The following is a 22,161-nucleotide window of genomic DNA, read 5'->3' as shown; positions in this document are numbered from 1 at the left end:
CTCTGATGCCCCACATCAATTCTGAAATTGAAAAAGGTGCCAGGGTCAGCCCTATATAAATTAAACACAGGATAGGTGGCCAAAGAGTAGTGGCCTCACTTAACCAGGAGATCTTTAATTATCTGAAACTCAGAAAGGAGTACTATAAAACATGGAAACTACATCAAATTACAAATGATGAATACAAACAAATAACACAGGCATGCAGGAATAAAATGAGAAAGGCCAAAGTCTCAAAGGAAAATAAACCAGCTAGAGAGATACAAGGTAACAAGAAAACATTCTACAAATACATTAGAAATAAGAGGGTGTAGGGGTTAATTGTGGAAGAACTTTGTATGCACAATTTAGGGGTATTTTGGCAACACACTGCCTCCATATCTGATAAGCTAAGGATATGCCTTAGGAAGAACTAACACTCCAGCTAAGCAGTAATGCTACTGTACCAGAACATACGTACATGAGGATAAAGGGAAGGGAGCAGACGTTGTTATTTAATGCAACCAGATGTAACAAGCACCCGTAAGCAACATAAGGAACAGAACACATACTGACAGATTAATAACTAACAAATAAGGAGATATCTTAAATGGTAATGAGTGACCTTATGGAACTGCATAGCAAGGCAGGAAAAAAAAACCTGCATATAAGGGAGCACAGAAAGTATGGCAATTTGGACTTCACCGATGGGCCATGGTGCCGGTGCCTCGGAAGACTAAAGAACTCCCACTCGTCCACAGCTGACTGGGGTCCCCAGCTGCTTAAGGGATGTAAGAGCTGCTTTCCTGTCATGCTTTTTTAGTTAAGGAGTTTTGTTAAAACTTGTGAGGGAATAAACTGCTTGTGTTTGACAGACACCTGTGCAGCATGTTTTGTACTCAGAGAACCCAGTGTCAGACCTGAATTACTCTTACCTGCAATAGAGGGGAGAAGGAGAACAATACCAGCAAATGTGAAAGATGAAGTGGTACAGTAAACTCTTTCGTATCTGTTCTTTCATACCCCACAGCCCTGAGACCTAGAGGTTGTCAGATATTCAAATACTCTGGATAACAGAGGTATACCTAGCAATGCATCATAGTAACGAAAAACAAAATTAGATATTTAAGAAACAAGGGGGGTGCATATCTGGTTGGAAACCATCCCCAGAAAGAAATTAACAGTGGTTGACAGTCAAGCAGGAAGCCTATCAAGTAGGGTCCCCCAGGGATCAGCTCTAGGACTGGTTCGGTTTAATATCTTCATCATTTATTAAGATAATGTTATAAAGAGAAAACTTATAGATTTAGTGGCTGATACCAAACTGGAAGAGGGTGCAAGTGCTTTCAGGGACAGAATTAAAATTCAAAATGATCTGGACAAAGGGGAGAAATGCTGTGAAGACAATATGAAATGCAATAAGGACAAATACAATGTGCTCCATTTAGAAACTACCAGCTGCACACTCAGGAAATGGGAAATGACTGCAAAGGAAGGAGTAACTTCCCATGTACTAATGGAAACTGGAGATAGAGTGGATCAGAACGAAATATGAGTGAACTTCTGACAAAAAAAAAGCAAACATTCTGGGAGAGGCAACCTCCAGCCTCTGCTGCTGCATTGCCTTCCATACCTACCCACCATGCCCTGTCCCAGATAATCCCCCAGCCCCTCCACTCCCCCACCAAAAAAATGCAGAGCCTGGGCCAGCCACCCCAGATCATCCTTTACTAGCCTAAAAAAGATTTTTTCTGATCCATACTGGCCATGTCTACACTGGCACAAAATTTCAAAATGGCCATGCAAATGGACAAATCAAAGATTACTAATGAGGCACTGAAATGCTTATTCAGATCCTCATTAGCATGCCGCCAGCCGCAGCTCTTCAAATTGCCACTTTTTGCTCCTGCAGGCTCATCCAGACAGGGGTCCTTTTCGAAAAGAGCCAGCCAAATTCGAAATCCCCTTATTCCATCAGATAAGGGAGGCGGGGCAGGCAGGGGTTACCCAGAGTGGGTGAGTCAGCTGTTGTGTTCCCCATAGGAATAAGGGGATTTTGAAGTTGGCAGGGTCCTTTCAAAAAGGACCCCCATCTGGACGAGTCATGCGGGAGCGAAAAGTGGCAATTTCGAAGCGCGGCGGCTGGTGGCATGCTAATAAGGCACCGAATATGCATTTCCGCGCCTCATTAGTAATCTTCAGTTTGGCCATTTGCATGGCCATTTCAAAGTTTTGCGCCAATGTAGACATAGCCACTGTGCTGAGGCACTGGGCTACATGGTGCGATTCCAAAACCAGATCTGAGAAGCCCCAGCTCAACCCCATCACCCCAGAGGCAGGAAGGAGCCCAGCTCACTCAGTAGTTACTAGCATCGGTGTGTTAAACCCAGGGGTTGGGTGTTCAATCCCTGAAGGGGCCCCTGGAGGATCTGCAGTCAACAGACGGGGAAAAAAGCAATAGTGCCTGACCCCTGCAAAGGGTTAGCCTTGATGACCTCACCGGGTCCCTTCCAGCTCTCTCAAGTGTGCGTATCTACTTTTTTGCAAACACCACAGCTGCCTCACCCACTGCGGGTAACCCCTGCGTGCCCAGGCTCCAGCCCTGTCCCTGAACGCTGTCTGTCCGCCCGCCCATTCCCATCGCCTCTCCCCTGGCCGTGCGGAGGTAAGCGGCCCCCGCCCCACGCGCTTCCTCGGCACTGCCCACATGAGCCCCTCTACCCTCAACGCCGCCCCCACGTCGCAGCGGAGCGCGCGTTCCAGCGCCGCATTATTGCGCATGCTCGCCAGACAGCTGTGACGCTGCCCGGTCCAGGGCAGGGGCTTCTCCGTTAGCTACTGCGCACGCGCAGCAACAGTCAGGCACCGCAACCCAACGGACTTGGGCGAGGGGGCGGAACCAGTGCACTTGGCTCCGTCGCCTTCCAGCGGAGCGATGCAGCGACCAGCTGCTGCCCCGGGCTCGTCCCGCGCGCGGGAGTAGCCGCGAGGCGCAGCGCTGCTGCTGCTTCCTCCTTCCGCCAGCGTGGGGCCCCCGCCGGGTGAGTACCTGGGCAGCCCCCCAATACCCCCACCCGTGGGGGGCCGTGTTCGGCCGGGCGAGTGGGCTGGTGCCGGGGGCGGCGGCGGCGGCTGCTGCTCCTCCTCCCATCCAGACTCTGGGCGCTTCGCTAGGGCCGGGACTGGCCCGCAGGGGGGATCGGGGCCGGGGCCGGGGCCGGGGCCGGGAGGAGAGCGAGCCTCTGTCGCCGCAGGCGCCCAGCCCCGCCGGCTCGACGCTGCGATGGCAGCTCCGCGGTGCTGCTGTTTAGGCGTGTTTGGGTTTGGAGCGTCAGGGTTGGCGTCACTCGCGTGGGTGCGCGAGAGCGGCGCCCATGCAGGGGGAGGCTGGACAGGAGAGCGGTGAATGGGTCTAAAATTAAGGAGCCTTTGGTCCCAAGGGTACAGAAGCCGGCAGTGCCAGCCACTGGGGTCTCTCTTTTACCCCCCAGCAAAAGCGCGCCCTGCATATCCACATAGGCATCCTCGGGTGCGGATATAAAGCAGTTATCCGCAAATGTGCGTGTTTGTGTGTTTGGGGGCGGGTCCTGATACACAATTTGTATCCGGGTCCGCACGAGGGAGGTGCGGTATCAGCTGGGTAGCTGCAGTTTTCTCTTCCTGTAATCAGTGGATAACCGTGAAGCCTTCGCAGGACTGGGACGCAACCTTGTCTAAACTTTCCCCTGAGAGATTTCCCCCTAAATTATTTTGTTAGTCTTCAAAGTGCTACATTTCTTTTTGTGTTGTCGAAACTCAGTAAAATATGAAACATTGTTGCATCTTTAGCATTTCTGCCAAAGTTTGTTCTACAAGGTCAGGACAAGTTAATCAAAAATAGCGTTCAAGTTCTGTCTGCACTGTTAAAAGCAACTTTGCTTAAATATTAACAGAGAGGTAGCCCTGTTAGTCTGTACTCCAACAAAACAAAGCAGCAGAAATGCAGCACTTTAAAGACTAACAAAATGATTTATTTGGTGATGAGCTTTTGTGGGACAGACCTACTTCTTCAGATCATTTTTATTTCCAATACAGACTGACAGCTATATAGTACAGAGTACCAAAAAGAAAAAAAGATTGCTATAAAAATTGCAACAAAAACTGACAAATCAAATAGGATTGAAGGAAAGGGGTGAGAGGTGGGGGGATGCTAATTGTCCTATCCTTTCCTATAGACAGCCTTCTAACCTGAGAGAGATTCTCACCAGCAATCACAGGCTACACCACAGTAATATGAATCCTGGAACTTTTCCTTGCAACAAACCCTGCTGCCAACTTTGCCCACATATTTATTCTGAGGGTACCATCGCTGTACCTAACCATGTTAGTTACAAGAGCAAAGGCACATTCTTCTGCACTTCCAGCAACATTATATATGCTTTACATGGTTTCCCAACCTGGGGGGGCATGGAGAAATTCCAGGGGGGGAGGTGATCCAGCCCCCCCATTTCCCCCACATGAAGAAAGAGCTCGCCTTTGCTTCTGGCTCTCAGCCCGTGCCATTTTATGTGGGTGACCTGGTGCAGCTGCTATAAAAAGCAGGCAGCTGGTGAAAACCTACATGGAGCTAGCTGCCTTCTGCAAAGATGAGTGAGTGAGTGTGGTTTGGGTGGGGAAAGAGGAGGATAGGATTAGATGAGAGGCTGGGGGTGCCTAGCTCAGGTGAGCGGGATGGGGTAAAAGCAGGCAGGCTGGTGGTGCCTGGTTTTATGGGATGGGAGGGGCTCAGGTGGGCAACTCACAGGGCTTGGCTTGGCAGCCAGCTTGTGGGACTCGCAGTACTTGGGCAGCTGGCCCTGGCATCGCAGGGTTCAGGTGGCTTGGGCTGGTGGTTGGCCCCAGCAGTGTGGGGCTTGCGCTGGCAGGCAGGTGGCTGGCCCCAGCAATGTGGACCTTGGGTGGCTGGCCAAGGCAGCCTGGGGCTTGGGTGGTTTGGGATGACAGGTGAGTGGTTGGCCCTGGCAGCAAAGAGCTTGGGTGGGCATCTTGGGCAACTAGCCCACAGTGGGGGTGGGTGGGTGGCTGGTTGAGTGAGCAGCTGATCTCAGCAGGTCAGGGCTCAGGCAGGCAGGCAGTTGGCCCAGGCAGCTGTCTGGCCCTGGCGGTGTGGGGCTTAGGCAGGTAGCTCTGGCAGTGCAGGTGTCAGGCGGCGGGCAGGCAGCTGTCATGGTCTGCTCTGATCACCCACAAGGGGCTAAGAAGAACTATTTGTGCTTTATTTTAATTTTAAATAACATATTTATATTAAGGTTTTGTGTTTATTTTAAATTACAAATTGAATTTTTTGTTAAAAGCGGGGGTTGGATGATAGTAAAGAAGATGCGGGAGGGCGTGAAGGTTTCTCAAAAATCAAAAGTGGGGCGTGATGCCGAAAAGTTTGGGAGCCACTGTGCTATTATGTGCCAACAATGCCCTGATGCTATGTATATTGGACAGACTGGGCAAAACCTTCACCAAAGAATAAATGGACACAGGGTGGACATCAAGAAACTTAAGACATGTAAGCCAGTCAGTGAACACTTCAGTAGAGTGGGCCATTCTGTTAAAGACCTGAGAATTTGTGTACAGGAACAAAAAGAATTTAACAACATATTAGAGCTAGAAATTGCTGAATTGGAGTACATATTCAAATTTAACACATTAACGCATGGTATGAACAGTGACATCAACTTCCTCACGCATTACAAGAACTACTTCCCTTCCTTTGATGTTCGAAATTATCCCAGACAGGACAATTAATATCCCTCCACCTCTCGCCCCCTCCTTCAATCTTATTTGATTTGTCAATTTTTATTGCATTTTTTTTTTTTCCCTTTTTGGTCCTCTGTACTATGTAGCTGTCAGTCTGTATTGGAAATGAAATTGATCTGTCCCGAGAAAGCTCATCACTGAATAAATAATTGTGTTAGTCTTTAAAGTGCTACTTTTCTGCTGTTTTGCTTAAATATGTTGAGCTTTTATACCTTTATGGCAGAGGGAGAAGGAGAGGAGGAGAACTGGATGGAACAGAAAGGACCATGTTATAACTGTATTAAGAATTGAGTTTTTTAATTATTTTAGACTGAGAAATAAAAGTACAACTCACCCTTTTACATATGTTTCAGTTTTTATTCTGTTCCTTCTAGTAAGGATTGGAGAGTAGAGGCAATATCCTAGACAAATTGCTGTTTTTGCTTTGTCATCTAAACTGGCTCAGGAGCATGGGTAACCTTGCCAATGACTGATTTCAGCTGAAGAAATGGTCACTGATACTATGCAAATGAAAACTGATCTTACAATACCACTGTTGTAGTTTCATAATCATCATAGCCTCTTTCAGGGTTAACATATTAGTGAATATGGAAGACAAGGTGAAAAAAAAATCAGAACTCTCAGGACTGACTTAGAATATCTTTTATATGCATTTTTTTTATGAGACAGCAGAAGGCTAAACTTCAGTTATCTAAAAAGGGGTCAAATTACATTAGCCTTCTTGCAGGAACAAGAATTATGGTTTTCCTCTAAGGGTCAGAGGCAAGAATGAATAACATAATAGTCACCTGGAAATGATTGTTGCAGAACAGTATGGTGGTAGAGGAAAAAGTGGATTTTATGACTAAAGATTTGGTAAAATTAGTTTTTCATATATAGGAGTGTAGAAAGCTGTGAGTAAAGCAGGCATGTAAGCTTTTTTGGATTAAAAGGGAGGACCGTGTAATCCATATTTCATTAATCACACACGAGGAAAATGTCAGATTTTGATGAATCCCTACAGAATGAAAGATGTTTGTTTGAGTGTCTTTGTCCATATTGGGAGTAGCTAAAGGAGATCATCTTAATTAGATTGCAGTTATTTTGAGTCCCGTATCTAAGGTCTACTGCCCATACCAGGAGGAAGAACCTGGAACCATTCTCTCAAATGCTTGAAGCTTCAGGAGTCCAGGCACCTAGAGAAAAGGCAGTAACCCACATCTAGACTACATTAATGTGTTTTTTACCTGTTGTCCATATGCGTGCACCTACATCCAACTTTTACCATGGCTTGAATGTAAAGGTAGGCCAGCTTCAGTTGTTTTCACACCTGCATTGAGAATGCTTGCGCACTTGTCTGTTATGCTTATTTGCCCCAAATGCTCTACTGCTTTCTACTGTGATGGCCCAAATGGAGGGGTATAGTGTGTAGAGAAAGTACACTGGTCCAGTGTTTTACTCACTTGCACTATGAAGATCTCCTCTGAACAGGATTGAATGACATAGTATTTGTGTGCTGCTGCCTTTTACTGCTCAACACTAATGCTACTCCACCAGTGGAGCTGAAATAGTGGTAACAGTGTGTTTTTGTTTTTGTGTGTGTGTATTTTTTGCAGGGGGTGGTGGGGAGGTAGAAGGATATTGTATAGAAGCATATACTTAATGTGTGGCTGAAAACACCCGAGCCTTTCTGCCATAATGCTTAAATTGTTAACAGTAATGACTTCCGCTGTACCATGTTACAAATGGGTACAAAATGTTTTGTGGGAGACAAGACTCTATCCTAATGTTAGTCAATAATCTTGTTATTTATATTGCCAGAACTTTTCAGTGAAATCATATTTTGTGTATCATTTTTATAATAGGCTAATGTAATGCACAGAACTGAAAAAATGTTAATTCTTATTCAAGAATGAGGAATACATGGCTGTTTGAAGGAAAAATGCATTATAAGTAGGCTTGTTAGAATTCAATTTCTGCTGTTATATTTTCAACAGATAATACCAATTACTACTTTTTAAGTGTTTTATTTTTTGTTTTAAATTCTTCACAATTTTGCTGGTTGTGATGGGTTTTAAGCACCCCCCCCCCCCAATTTTTTGAGATTTAAAATTTCACACCTGTGTGAAGTTACAGGTAGGTCAGAAAGTAGGGAGGGCCTGGCAATTAAAAAACTGTGGATGTTGAAATTATAATTAAAGTTAAAGCTTAATGATGATTAAAATACACATTTTCAGCATACCAGTACACAAAGTTAATGTCCTTATATCAAACTCAACAACATACCTTAAATAAGTTGCAGAGGCAGTTTAAATCCCCTTGATTTGCTGTTGATAAATTGTCCTCTTAAAATCCAGACTATAAAAGGGTCAGTGTCCTAGGTTTACAATACAGTCCAAAATGTATGTTAAGTCACTTCTGTGGGAATTGTGCACCAAAAATCTAAATTCTGGGCACAGTATTTTAAAATTCTGAACATATTAATTATCAGAATAATACGCAGTCTTAATGGGTTTTGTATATTTCAAAATACTTGTCAGCAAGTATGTCTTTTGTAATACAATTGACAAAGAATCAGGAAGTATTGGCATAGATTCCTTCCTGAACTTATTAATACAGAACTTTGTGTGATAATTCATTAAACAACACTACAGAAAAGTATTTCCCATACCCCGCACCCATCTTTGCTTGGGGAGGTCAGAATTAATGGAGTATCTGAGGGAGAGGGAAATAATTGCTAGGAAGAAACACAAGAGTGAGTCAGGAGTGTTATAGGGTGTGAATGGGAGAAAAGTGGAACATTCTTTTTTGTGGGGAAGGTGGGGCGGGATTGTTAGGGAGTTGGTCTGAATGAGAGACGCTGCCCATGACTGACACCTGTCTTCCCCATTCAGTCAGGAAGTTTTGCCCCATCCCCATGTGTCTGTGCACCACCACTTAGGAACTGAAGGTGGCTATGTACCCTCATTTTCACTAAGTGCCTGTCTCAGTGCTGCCACTATGGTAGTTCCTGTGCTGCTGTTCTAGTCTGTCTCCCCTAACCTCATTGAACCTCAATCAGTGTGACACCCCCCCCCATAGCCCTGTTTTGCCTGTGCTGTTGCCCCCGACTTCTCAGTATCCCATGCCTCTTCACCTAGCCCCTTTCCTCCCTGTCAGGGACTAGCTCCTCTGGGCCTGAGACAGCTGCTCATTTGGGTGCTATAGCAGACATTGGTGGATGTAATTGCAGTGCCTCCTCTGCAGAATGTATTATTCTATCAAGGAAAATAGCCTACGGAAGGCATGGATTCTGTATACAGGAGGCCCCCCCAACATATGTGGGGGTTGCATTCTCACAACTCTCATGTAAGTCAAATTTCCATGCAAATCAGGGGAGCCAGGAAACTGATGACCAGGGCTGGTGCCCTCAGTTTTCTGGCTCCAGTGAGTGGAGGGGATCTGGGAACCAGGTGGCAGCCTGGCTCCCAGCTCAGCTCCACTTGCAGAGCTGGGAAACTGACCAAGGCTGGTGCCGTCATCAGTTTTCCCCACTCCTCGCAATGGCAGCAGCAGAGAGCCTGACTCTCCGCTGCCACCAGTGACAAGGGCACCTGCCACCTCTGACAGGAGTGGGGAAACCTCTCCTATCCATGGCAGCATCCCAGTTGGTTACGCCTATTTCAGGGGTTTTCTGTATACATGACGACACAGAATTCCCCGAGGAGTATCACATGCAGCACAAAATGAACAAACACAGCTATACTGTCGTGTTCCTACCAGTGACTTAGGGCAGTGTTTCCCAAGTGGTGTTCTCCAAAGTGAAAATAAGGATTCCAAGAAAAAATTCCATTACAATAACACTTTATGATTTAAAAATAAGAATTTACATTTACGCATTTATGAATTTTATTAAAAACTATTTTCATTTCTCTTTTCCTTAAGTGTTGATGTGTAATGCCAGCTTAGCCAGAGAGTGGGGATGGTTATGTAACTACTCCACACTGCACACAGTCAGTGCTGCAATCACCTGTTATATACTGTTGTAAATCCCTATACTCAGTCTGTTTAAATCTATTAAATTAAATGTAATTTTTGTTTTAAAATGTATACAATTAAACTAAATGTTGATCTCATGACCTTGTTTAGCATTTATTTTTTATTGTCCTTGCTTATTTGTGGTCTACTTTCTCAGCTCCATGTAGAAGACTGTTATTAGGGGTTCCGCAAAATTCTTTGGAATTCAAAAGTGTCCTGTGACCAAGTAAAATTGGGAAACACTGACATAGGGAAAGCATGAAGCAGTCGCTTGGTAGTGCAACCAGAATTCCCTCTTTATAGGGTTTAGGGGCAGTATAGAAAAACCTAAAAGACAGTGCAAATGTAGGATGCTTCATAAAATGTGTAATCCTTGAATGCTGTAAAGCTTCAATTTCATATTTCATTAAAAGACATCTGCATAATCTTTAAGAATGTATGCGTTGTTTTTTTTCTTATTCCCAGCAAAGGAGGGTATTGTATGTAATTTTAAAAATTAGTATTTATTCAGAAATCCCTTATTTAGAAATTCTATGAATTGTTTAATTTTGTTGAATAGATAAAGAAAGCTGATTTTAAAATATTTTTCTTGACCAATTGTAGCTGGAGACCAGTTGTTTGGACTCTGAACTATGACATCATGGCAAGATTTCACAGAAGAACTTGCATTATTTTGTTGCTTTTTATTTTATTCATTTTCTCAATGATGATGGCTTTGAAAACTTTGAGACCTGACACAGCTGGTTTTGGGGATCCGTTTGGACTTGGTCTCTTACCAGAACTTCAACAACGAACAGTGCTCTTAGAAGATAAACATGGTCCCTTAGCTGCTGCCAAGGGGGATAGAGTAACACACATGGATAACTTGCACAGTATTTCAGTGAACAGCATGAAAACATCTCTGGCCTCTGTAACAAAGTTGGAAGAAGAATTGCCTACTCCTAATTATAACTTTCATGCATTCTACTACAGCTGGTTTGGAAATCCGCAATTTGATGGTAAATATATTCACTGGAACCATCCACTGTTGCCACATTGGGATTCCAAAATTGCAAACAATTACCCAAAAGGAAGACACAATCCTCCAGATGATATTGCATCCAGTTTTTATCCTGAACTTGGCACTTACAGCTCTAAAGACCCTTCTGTCATAGAAGCGCACATGCAACAAATGCGTTCAGCTTCCGTTGGTAATGAATATTTGTTTATATTTTGCTTAGTAGTCATTTGTTTGACATCAGATATTTGAGTAAACAGAATTGTTCACCTCCTTTGTTTTCCTTGATTTACTGAAATTAATGGGACTTTTGGTATTTCATTTTTGTATGTGGGGGGGATGCATCTCAATGATTCCTTCATGGAACTTCAGTTTTTATCAGATGACTTTGTACTTCAGGTTCAACCTGTAAGTTGGTCTCTCTTCTGTCAAGCTACTTCATATTGATGGACCTGTACAGAGCAGATGCAGATTTGGTGGCTATATTTATTGTTTAAATGAAAGAATTCAGTATCATTTGTTTACCTGTTTGGTAGTACTGTCTGTAGTGTAAGAATACAGATATTTTTTTTTTTAAGTAGGGAAGATCAGTCCTAGATGTTTCTGTAGTGGTTGTCAGGCTATCCGGAGCCAAGTAACACCTTTTTCTCTTCTTACTTTCCTCAAGAGGAAGGCATGTTTGTGTTTACCTGGGTGTCAGCTCCATCACATTTCCAGCCTGTTCACCACCCAAAGAGTCCAGACTTTTCTAACTTTAAAAATATGTGTACCCAATTCCAGCCCTTTTGAAGCACTGTCATACTCAGACCTTGTCAGCTGAACACTCTCAGAAATCCTAGGTTTGCTGTCTACAAAAGGATAAGTGTACACACCATCTTGTGTGATTCTGTTAAGGATCAGTACCTTTGTTAATACCGCAGCACTGAGATATAGTTACAATGAAAACAGCCATAAGTTTATTACCAAATTTTCAAGTGATAATGAGTAAGGATAATGGAAACATTAGGGTTTCACATAAAATACAATCCATTTTCTAGATAGTATATTTAACATGCTAACTTCCACTCTAAATAAGTTCCTCACTCCCAAAGTCTAGTGCATATTCTTCTGCCAGGGTAAAAAAAAAATCCTGATTTTTATAAATGTAACTATTTTCTGTTTACTTCTTAGCAATACAACCTTTATGTAGTAACTAAAGATTTCAGCTAGTAAATGTAAACCCATCAGTCTGTCTCTGAGAGTGGAGAGAAATTGTATGGGGCACTTAAACCTATTTCTGTACTTTGCCAATTTGACCATTTGTATGCTCCTCTGCAGTAATTGCAGTGGCATATTTGGTATACAGCTGCATCTAAGTTATTGGAAAGTCTTGCCCTTTACCTGTTTTGTAATAAAATTACGGTATTATAAATCATAATTTAATATTATTCCTATAAGAGACATTTACATATTTGTATCAAATGCCAGTCTTACTCCTACGTGATTGTTATTCAGTTACCTGTACAAACTGTTGTACCTTTACTTGAATATTTATACCTTTCACATACTTCTGTTTCGTTAAACTTTTAGAAGGCATAGTTATTTTTGGTGGCATAACTCAACCTTGTGTTTTGTCTCTTAGGTGTCATAGCCCTTTCATGGTACCCACCTGGTATGGCTGATGAAAATGGGGAACCTACTGAAGATTTGGTGCCTGTTATTTTGGATAATGCACATAAATATAATCTAAAGGTATGGTACTTTTAAAGTGTAAATTCAGTAAATCACTAAATCAAATGTGTAGATTCATTTTTTTTTTTTTTTCATGAACCAGTTTTTTTTAACAGCTGTATATATTTTGGGTTTAAACAGGCTTGCAGCTTTATTTTTCGTGATATGAGATGTGGAGAATTTCAGTGATTTCTTAGTTGTTTGGCATTCATGAAACTAGACACTTTAGCTTGATTTTAAGGTGATTTAACTTTGTTCGTTCCCTATTGAGAGTTTTTTCTTTTCACTTACCTTTGGAAGTCATTGTATAAGTGTTCTAAGGTTTATAAATTCTCATTTATATGTACAATTATTCCAAAGGTATTTATAGTAGAGTTTGGTTCATAAGAACTCTTTCAAGAACACATTTAACGTTAACACTATAATGGTCAGTAATATAATAATTTAAGGTGGAGTAAGCCATCAATTGATTAATTAAAGTTTTAAAGAGAAAAAATTTGAAGTTCTTTCTATTGTCAAATAATTAGATCACTTTTTTATTTTCTTTGAAAAACAGTAGAAACATTGTTTGTTAATTTTCTATCACTGTAACCTGGAAACTTTGAATAATTATTTTTTAATGTAAAAGTGCCTAAAATACTAATTCCTACAAGGAGTACTTTAATAACTTAGTACTATGACTGCAACAATTTTTAATAACTTTTTAGTGTTTCTATTTTAAAAAAGAAACAAACCTTTCATGGAAATATAATGTGCTTTGGCATTAATGAATTAAGTATGGATTCATTCTCACAAAAAGTCTGTAGGCTAGTAGACGCAATTGATGATGAAGGAAAAAACAGATTTTTTTTTTATGATCAGTGTAGACTATACCTTCCTCAATAGATGGTGATTTATGTTTATCTTAATTGGTTGCCTTTTGCATTATGTTATATATAATCGGGAAATAAACTCCTTCATGTATTAGTGGTGATGTTACCTGTAGTGCTCAAATAAATCCTCGTAGTCCATATGTGGGTATTATGTTTTCTTGCCAGATTTTTTTTTTTTTAAATAAGTCTGTAGAGATGGTATGTATCTCAGGTGGAAAAATTAAGGAGATGTCTTTGATTATAGGAGAGACTCGCTATAGTCAGACAAAACACCATGCTTTGTCTGGGTTTATTTGCCAACACTTAGAAAGAAGAAGAAAGGTTTGTGGTTATGGCACAAAGACTAACCTCAAACCTCACCAGTTTGTATTTCAATTAAAAGTGCACTTCTTTGACCTTGCCTTCAAAAATAAGTACACACAGAGTGTATATAAAGGCTAATTTTTCAGAAATACCTAAGCAACTTTTTGAAAATAGGATTTCAGTGTTTTTGAAAATTGTATCAAAAAAGAATAAAACATAGCAAGTACATTATTTCTTCTTAGAGTGCTTGCTCTTGTCCATTCCACACTAGGTATGTGTGCTTGCCACAAAGACCTGGTGTCGGAAGTTCTTCCCTTAGTGGCATCCATAAGGTGACCTGCTGTGGCACAGTGTATGTGGCCAGTGGCATGCCCCACCCTCAGTTTCTTCTTAGCACCACGTGTTCTTCAGGACGTGTTTCTCATGTCCATTCCATAACTTGCCTTCCTTCCACACTGTCAGAGTTCCATCAAGAAGGAACTGAAGCTGGGGAAGGCGAAAGAACCCTCTTTACCATGCTATATGGGGGGCCATTCCTGGGGGCACCAGAGCCAATCTTTGATGAATACCAAGGAAGGAAATACTTATAGCACACACACCCAGGCTATGTCTACACTAGCTCAAATCTTCAGCAGATAGGAATAAGGGGATTTCAAAGTTCCTGGGGTCCTTTCGGAAAGGGCCCCCTGTCTGGATGAGCCATGCGACAGCGAAAAGTGGCAATTTCGAAGAGCTGTGGCTGGTGGCGTGCTGCATATGCATTTCAGTGCCTCATTAGTATTCTTCAGAATGGCCATTAGCATGGCCATTTCGAAGATTTGGGCTAGTGTAGATGTAGCCTAAGTGTGTGTGCTGTAAGTATTTCCTTCTTTGGCGCTGGTGCCCCCAGGAGTGGCCCCCATATAGCATGGTAGAGAGGATTCTTTCACCTTCCTATCTGCTGATAGGAATAAGGGGATTTCAAAGTTGGCGAGGTCATTTTGAAAAGGGCCCCCATCTGCATGAGCCACACAGCAGCGAAAAGTGGCAATTTCGAAGAGCTGTGGCTAGCAGCATGCTAATAAGGTGCTGAATATGCACTTCAGTGCCTCATTAGTAATCTTGGAAATGGCCATTTCGAAGATTTGGGCTAGTGTAGACACAGCCCTAATGCGTAATGGATGTGAGCAGAACATCTTGAATGCAAGTTATGGATTTTTTTTTTTTTTTCCCCCAAGAGGAAAATTGGAGCATCAGACTCACAAGAGACAGATAGTTGTATCACTGAATGCAGTTCTTGAAGGAGCTCATGTACTGTAATGAGGTAGAGTACTGGGGTGCAGGAGATAAGGAGTCAGTTCCCAGCTAAGTCGCGCACTTCTGTATGATCTGGGTAAGGTTTCTTTATCTTTCTGTGTCTTATTCTCTTTATCTATAAAATGGGAATTCCCCCTCCTAATCTCAAAAACGGTGTTAGGAGGCTAACGTAGGTGTTTGTGAAATGATTAGAAATGGAGTATGCATGCTCTAAAAAGCATGAACAAAGAAATACACTTTTATTGTACTGTTAACTTTCTAAGTAATACCTGAATTTCCTCAAGCAGAGGAGAGGCTGGAGGAAGGAACAAAATTAGGCTTAGAGAAGTTAACATGTCTATTTCTTTTCCCAAGTCCTGGTTACGTATCTATTCTTTTGAATTCCATGGAAAAAGGAACCAAAAGTTTTGTCTTTGAAAGAGAAAACTCAGCATATCTTTTTGTTGTTTCCGGGGAGAGTCAAGTTATGTGCATTTTATCAATTTCAAATGCATGGTGGAAGCAGAATAATAACTCTTTGAAGATGGCAGATGTAGAGCCCAAGCTGTTCTTGCTGAATTTAAGGAAAGCTAAGTTACTCGGCCTGTGTGTGTGTGTTATAGCTGTGAATTGGATTTTGCATGTTTTTGGATTTAAATCAAATATAAAAATAAATAACCTCACCAATTTAACAAAAAAAATCTTCAGAATTAATGTAAATAAATATACAGGCTACGTCTACACTCTAGCACGGTTTCAAAAGGCCAGCTTTTGACAATATACTTTGAAAGATGGCCTTTTGAAAAGGAGCATCCACATAGCCAAACAAGGATCAAAGGTCCGACCCACCATTTTGAATGGCCCAACCACTCTTTTGCAAGAGAACATCCACATGTCCCAGGGTACCCTTCTGAAAGTAAAGGGCCAGGAAACACCACAAGCAGGGTTGTGTGGCGGGCAAGCCCTTCTGGGGCTGTTGCCAGCCTCTCCCCAGGACCCTCAGCCTGCACAGTCTGAGGACCAGCTGGGTGTCCACAGGCACGCAAAGAATGACTGTAAAGAGAAGGCACTGCAGGGCACCCAATGGACCCAGAGCAGCTCCCCACCACCACCACCCATCAAGGCTATGGCCAGCATGCTGGTCATGGTGCTGGCTGTGGTCCTGCAGCAGCCTTGGGTGGCCACCCTCGTAGCTACCATCCTGGAGGCTGTCCTCAGGGCGTGATGCCCTCACCCAGTCCCCTGGGCTACCTCACAAGCATGAACTGGTGGGATGGCTGATGATGGAGGACTGGGGCGATAACCAGTGGCTGCAGAGCTTCAGGATGACAAAGGGGACATTTCTTGTGTCACTGGCTCACCCCTGTCCTTCAGCACCATGACACCCACATGAGGCCAGTGCTCCCCCTGAAGAAAAGAATGGCAGTTGCCCTGTGGAAACTAGCCACCTTGGACATCCACTGACCAACAGTTTGGAGTGGGCAGGGCCACAGTCAAGGCCGTCCTTAACGAGGTAAGCCATGCTCAGGTCACATTCCCACCACAGGAAGGCGGGACGTGGTTCTCCGACAAGGCGCACCATTGGGACTTGGGAGGGTGGGGGGCAACCCCTGTCATGGACAGGGAGGGAACACCGATGGGGTGCCCACAGGGGAAGGTGTCCCGGGGTGGAATGCCCTGTAGGGGCCCAGGGCAGGGACAGGGCAGCGGGGACAGGTGGGCATGCAGTTTCCCAATCCACAGTCACAGGCGTGTTCTCCCATCTCACCCTGTAGCTCATCCAGGCCATCAACAAGGTGGTCCTCTGGTAGCTGATCTGTGTCAGGGACCTTGACGATGCCCTCTGGGGGTTCAACAAGTTGGGCTTCCCCAACTGTTTCAGGGCACTGGATGGCATCCACATCACCATGCAGTCCCTAGAGCACAGCAGTGGGGCCTACATAAACCACAAGGGTTACCACTCCGTCGTGCTGCAGGGCACTCATCAATGTCAAGGGCTGGTTCATGGACATAAGCGTGGGCTGATCCAGCCATGCCCACAGCGCGAGGCTGTTCCAGAATTCAGGGCTGGAGGGCCAGATGGGCAAGGGGACCTACATCCCCTGGCAGGAGCTCCCCATCCCTTGGCAGGAGCTCGCCATCAGGGATTCCACAATGCTGCCTTGAATCATGGCTGACGCAGCCTACCTCCTGCAGGCTTTGATCATGAGGCTGTATATGGGACATAGCCTGCCCAGGACATTTTTAATGAGCAGCTCAACCGGGCCCAGAATACAGAGGAGCGGGCATTCAGCCACCTCAAGGGATGCTTCTGCTGCTTCCCAACGAGGCTGGAGGTGGGCCTCCCCAACATCCCAGTAGCGGTCGGGTCATGCTGCTCCTTGCACAACCTCATGGAGGTGAAGCATGAACCCTATGTGCAGGGGTGGGCCGCCGAGGCCGGGCGCCACCCCCTGCTTCTGTGTCCGAGTAGGATGGGGTGCAGGTAAGGGAGCCCCTGTGCAAGGTCTTTGCCTGGGAGCCACAGTGACCCCACGCACACATGTACACACACACCCACAACTCCCCCCCACACACACACACAGGGGTAAGCACAAATAAACCTTTTACTGAGCATATACCAAATAGCTGTGTATCTTTGTAACCTTACAAACTATTTACACGGGATATGGGGGGAATTATGTACAGGGGTGGCCTGGGCTATAGTTGGTGGGTGGGTGGGCGAACACTAACACCCCAGGAGGGCTGGGTTTTGGGGTCGGGGGCCTTAACCCTCAAGGGCAGCGCTGTCAGCACTGGGCTGGGGCTGGCAGGTAGGGGTGCGGCTGGGCTACAGCATCCACTGCCTCACCAAGGTCGGCACAGGTAGGAGGGGCGGGTGTGCTGCTTCCACACAGCCGGCCCTGGCCACGAGCATGTGTACCAGCTGGAGGAGGCTGGCCAGGAGGAGGTGGGTTGGGATCAGGGCAGCAAGTTTGGGCTCGGGGGGTGGGGGCATGCAGGGGGGAAGGTTGAGGGGGGCCAGCTGATGGAGGGGCAGGTGTGGGAGTGGCTTGCAAGGGGATGGGTGGTCACAGCCTGGTTCAGGGCATCCAGGTTGCATGCCACCCTATCCCAGTCCTGCCGCTTCAGCGCGAGCCACTCCTGCAGCACGCCTGTGAGGTCCTGCAGGGCTGCAGTATGTGCAGGGTCCCCTGCATTCTCCTCCCTGCCCTGGTGGCACTGGCATATGCCCAAGCAGTGGCCCTGTGCCATTCCTGGTTGGGGTCTGGGCCGCTCCCCATCACCCTCTATGGTGGAGCTCCCTGGCTCGTGGATGGGGCTCAGCTGGCTGCTGCTTGCTGAAGCTGTGGAGACAGAAAGGGACAGAGGAATGGGCCATTAGTCCCATCTGATGGCCCCTGCATTCCCACCAATCCCCTCCCCGGTGCATCGGCCCTGTGACGTCTGGATCCTGCAGTTCCCTGCATGGGTGGTGTAAGCTTCCCTCCATGCCCTAACCCCCAGTTCCTCCATGGCTGTGCGGCTGGTGGTGCTGTCCAGGTTACCTGGTGCTGAGTGCCACGTTCCGGCCCCTCCTGGGAGTGTGGCCATCTAGGTTGCAACTGGACCGGGGCTAGTGGCCATGTGGGTGGGCTGTGGCCACCCTGGGTGGAACCAAGTACTCTCTCCCTGGATCCCAGGGCAACTGGCATGTGCAAAACCTACCTGAGTGTCCTTTAGGACCTCAGGCAAAGCACAGGTGGAGGGGGCACAGGTGGATGGCCCTGTACGGGATGTCGATGACTAGGGCATCCTCAGTTCAGCCCTCATCATCACTGATGGTCTCTAGGCACTGGACCACGTGGAGGTGGCTGGCAGTCCCAGTGGTCCTCGCCCTCCATCCCTGCCTTGGCTCGGGCTCCAGTTTGGATGTGCCCAAGACAGTGGCTGGGGTGTTGCCTCCTTGGGGCTGAGGAGGCGGTCTAGTTCTTTAAAGTAGGGGCAGCTGGTGGGTGCTGTCCCTAACCATCCGGCCACATCCTGGGCCTTGCAGTACCCCTGCTGGAGCTCCTTGACTTTCGACCTCGCCTTGTTCAGGGTGAGGGCCTTTGAGCGGCACTCAAAGGCTGCTGCATTCCTGCGCTGGACCCCCATCTGGTACAGGACCTTTTCATCTTCCCAGAGGGAGAGGTGGACTCGGAGTTCAGCCTCCATCCAGGAGGGGTCCTGTCACTTCAGGGACTGGATCACCTCCTGCTGGGGGGGAGCTCCCTGCTGTCCTTGGAAGGTCCCTGGGCTGAGCAGGGTTCTGGAGTCCTGGCCATGGCTCCAGGGAGCATCGAAGGTTGCCTGGAGCCTTGCTGCATGCAGTGTGCAGGTGAGCAGTGTGGGCTCCCTGGTACCAGCATGTCTTCAGCTTCCTGCTTAGGGGTTTCTGGGAGTCTGCGTCTTTAAGCCTGGGTGGATGCAGGAGCCATAGAGCTCCGCTTGCTCCCTGAGTGGCTCCCCCACCTGCCAGCTGATTGACAGCATGGAGGACTCCCTCTTTCCAAATATCCATCTATGGGGCATCTACGCATGCTCTCTTTGGAAAGAGTCTTTCAAAAAGGAGCGCTCTTCCCACCATGGGAACGGAGGACCAATTTCAATGTAATGGCCCGTTCTTTCGAAGTTCATTTCAAAAGACTGCGGTTTGTGTGTAGACACTCTGTGGAAGATTTCGAAAGATGGGCTTCTTTCAATGTTACTTTTGAATGTACTTGCTAGTGTAGACGTGACCACATAGTGCCACTGAAGTGGTTAACCCATATTTTGTGTCTTTAAATTAAGAAAGCATGTCACACTTGCAATGTAGCCAATTTTTTTCATGCTAAACAATGTCACTATTCAAGACCTTTTTTTTTTAATCAAATGTCAGTTCACATTAGATGCTCATGATTTATTAAATTTATTATTGTTCAGTAGTTAAAGGGGACATGGAGCCATGGAACTCCTGGGTTCAATTATATAGTCTGTCTGACCTGGGTTTTATTTTGGTCAACTCCTCATTGCCTTTCTGTTGGTGTCTCTCTTCCTGAGTCGTCCTATCCATTTTATAGCAGGGTTAAATACTTCTATCACAGAGGTTTTGAAAATATACTGTATGTTTGTAAAATATTCTGAGACCCTCTGAAAGATACTGAAAAAAGCAGACTATATGTCACCAAAAGTAACAGTTCATAGTAGGAAAATGGACATGTCTTCAGATGCCTTGTGCCATCATTTTCCTTGAGAAATTAAAACCAATTACTAGGATCTACAATTCCAGAAACTGTTTTAATCTACTACTTTTAATGATTCTACTGTTCTATAATGATTCTACTATTTTGAATGCAGGAGCAAGATTAGAAGGGGTAAGGCACAAAATGAGCTCAAACTAGCTACAGGCATAAAGGGAAACAAAGGCTTTTTATAAATATATTAGAAACAAGAGGAAGACCAGGGACAGGGTAGGGCCATTGCTCAGTGAAGAGGGAGAAAAAGTGCCAGGTAACTTGGAAATGGCAGAGATGCTTAATGACTTCTTTGTTTCGGTCTTCACTGAGAAGTCTGATGAAGCAGTGCCCAACATAGTGAATGCTAGTGGGAAAGGGGTAGGGGTAGAAGCTGAAATAAAAAAAAAAACAAGCTAAAAATCACATAGGAAAATTAGTTGTCTGCAAGTCACCAGGGCCTGATGAAATGCATCCTAGAGTACTCAAGGAGCTGATAGATAAAGGCTCGGATACTTCCTCTATCTTCTTTGGAAAATCATGGGAGACAGGAGAAATTCCAGAAGACTGGAAAAGGGCAAATATAGTGCCCATCTATAAAAAGGGGAATAAGAATAACCCAGGAAACTACAGGCCAGTCAGCTTAACTTCAGTGCCAGGAAAAATAATGGAGCAGGTAATTAAAGAAATCATCTGCAAGCACTTGGAAGGTAGTAAGGTGATAGGGAACAGCCAGCATGGATTTGTAAAGAACAAATCATGTCAAACTAATCTGATAGCTTTCTTTGATAGGATAATGAGCCTTGTGGACAGGGGAGAAGCGGTAGATGTGGTATACCTAGACTTTAGTAAAGCATTTGATACAGTCTGGCATTATATTCTTATCAAAAAGCTAGGCAAATACAATTTAGATGAGGCTACTATAAGGTGGGTGCATATCTGGCTGGATAACCGTACCCAGAGAGTAGTTCTTAATGGTTCTCAGTCCTGCTGGAAAAGTATAACAGGTGGGGTTCCGCAGGGCTCTGTGTTAGGACTGGTTCTGTTCAATATCTTCATCAATGATTTAGATATTGGCATAGAAAGTACGCTTATTAAGTTTACAGATGATACCAAGCTGGGAGGGGTTGCAAGTGCTTTGGAGGATAGAGTCATAATTCAAAATGAGCTGGATAGACTGGAGAAATGGTCTGAGGTAAACAGGATGAAGTTAATAAGGACAAATGCAAAGCGCTCTGCTTGGGAAGGAACAGTCAGTTTCACACATACAGAATGGGGAGAAACTGTCTAGGAATGACTGCAGCAGAAAGGGATCTAGGGGTTATAGTGGACCACAAGCTAAATATGAGTCAACAGTGCGATGCTGTTGCAAAGAAAGCAAACATGATTTCTGAGATGCATTAACAGGTACGTTGTAAACGACGCGAGAAGTCATTCTCCCGCTCTACTCTGGGCTGGTTAGGCCTCAGCTGGAGTACGGTGTCCAGTTCTGGGCACCGCAGTTCAAGAAAGATGTGGAGAAATTAGAGAGGGTCCAGAAAAGAGCGACAAGAGTGATTAAAGGTCTAGAAAATGTGACCTATGAAGAAAGGCTGAAAGAATTGGGCTTGTTTAGTTTGGAAAAGAGAAGATTGAGGGGAGACATGATAGCAGTTTTCAGGTATCTAAAAGGGTGTCATAAGGAGTAGGGAGAAAACTTGTTCTCCTTGGCCTCTGAGGATAGAACAAGAGGCAATGGACTTAAACTGCAGCAAGGGAGGTTTAGGCTGGACATTAGCAAAAAGTTCCTAACTGTCAGGGTGGTCAAACAGTGGAATAAATTACCAAGGGAGGTTGTAGAATCTCCATTGCTGGAGATAAAGAACAGGTTGGTTAGATGTCTATCGGGGATGGTTTAGACAGTACTTGGTCCTGCCATTGGGGTAGGGGGCTGGACCTTGATGGCCTCTCGAGGTCCCTTCCAGTCCTGGTGTTCTATGATTCTATGATTGATAAAAAAAATAAT

General features: G+C 45.0%; 1 protein-coding gene across 2 annotated transcripts in view; it reads left to right on the top strand.

Annotated features, from left to right (window-relative positions):
- The first annotated feature begins 2,871 nt into the window (after nucleotides 1-2,871).
- Nucleotides 2,872-22,161, top strand: part of MANEA (mannosidase endo-alpha) — a 32,400-nt gene continuing 13,110 nt past the window's right edge. The window contains exons 1-4 of one of the 2 annotated variants that reach the window (XM_074990864.1): nucleotides 2,911-3,020; nucleotides 6,889-7,051; nucleotides 10,369-10,955; nucleotides 12,384-12,493. In XM_074990864.1, the coding sequence (XP_074846965.1) occupies nucleotides 10,406-10,955; nucleotides 12,384-12,493 (660 nt within the window). In that variant the 5' untranslated portion in view covers nucleotides 2,911-3,020; nucleotides 6,889-7,051; nucleotides 10,369-10,405. Of the gene's footprint in view, nucleotides 3,021-6,888; nucleotides 7,052-10,368; nucleotides 10,956-12,383; nucleotides 12,494-22,161 lie in introns of both variants that reach the window. The other variant, XM_074990865.1, reaches the window with a different exon arrangement.

Source organism: Carettochelys insculpta, chromosome 3, assembly GCF_033958435.1.
Source record: "Carettochelys insculpta isolate YL-2023 chromosome 3, ASM3395843v1, whole genome shotgun sequence".
NCBI classification, from domain to species: Eukaryota; Metazoa; Chordata; order Testudines; family Carettochelyidae; genus Carettochelys; species Carettochelys insculpta.
Note: the sequence above shows the minus strand (reverse complement) of the source record. Positions and strands in the feature narration are given on the sequence as shown.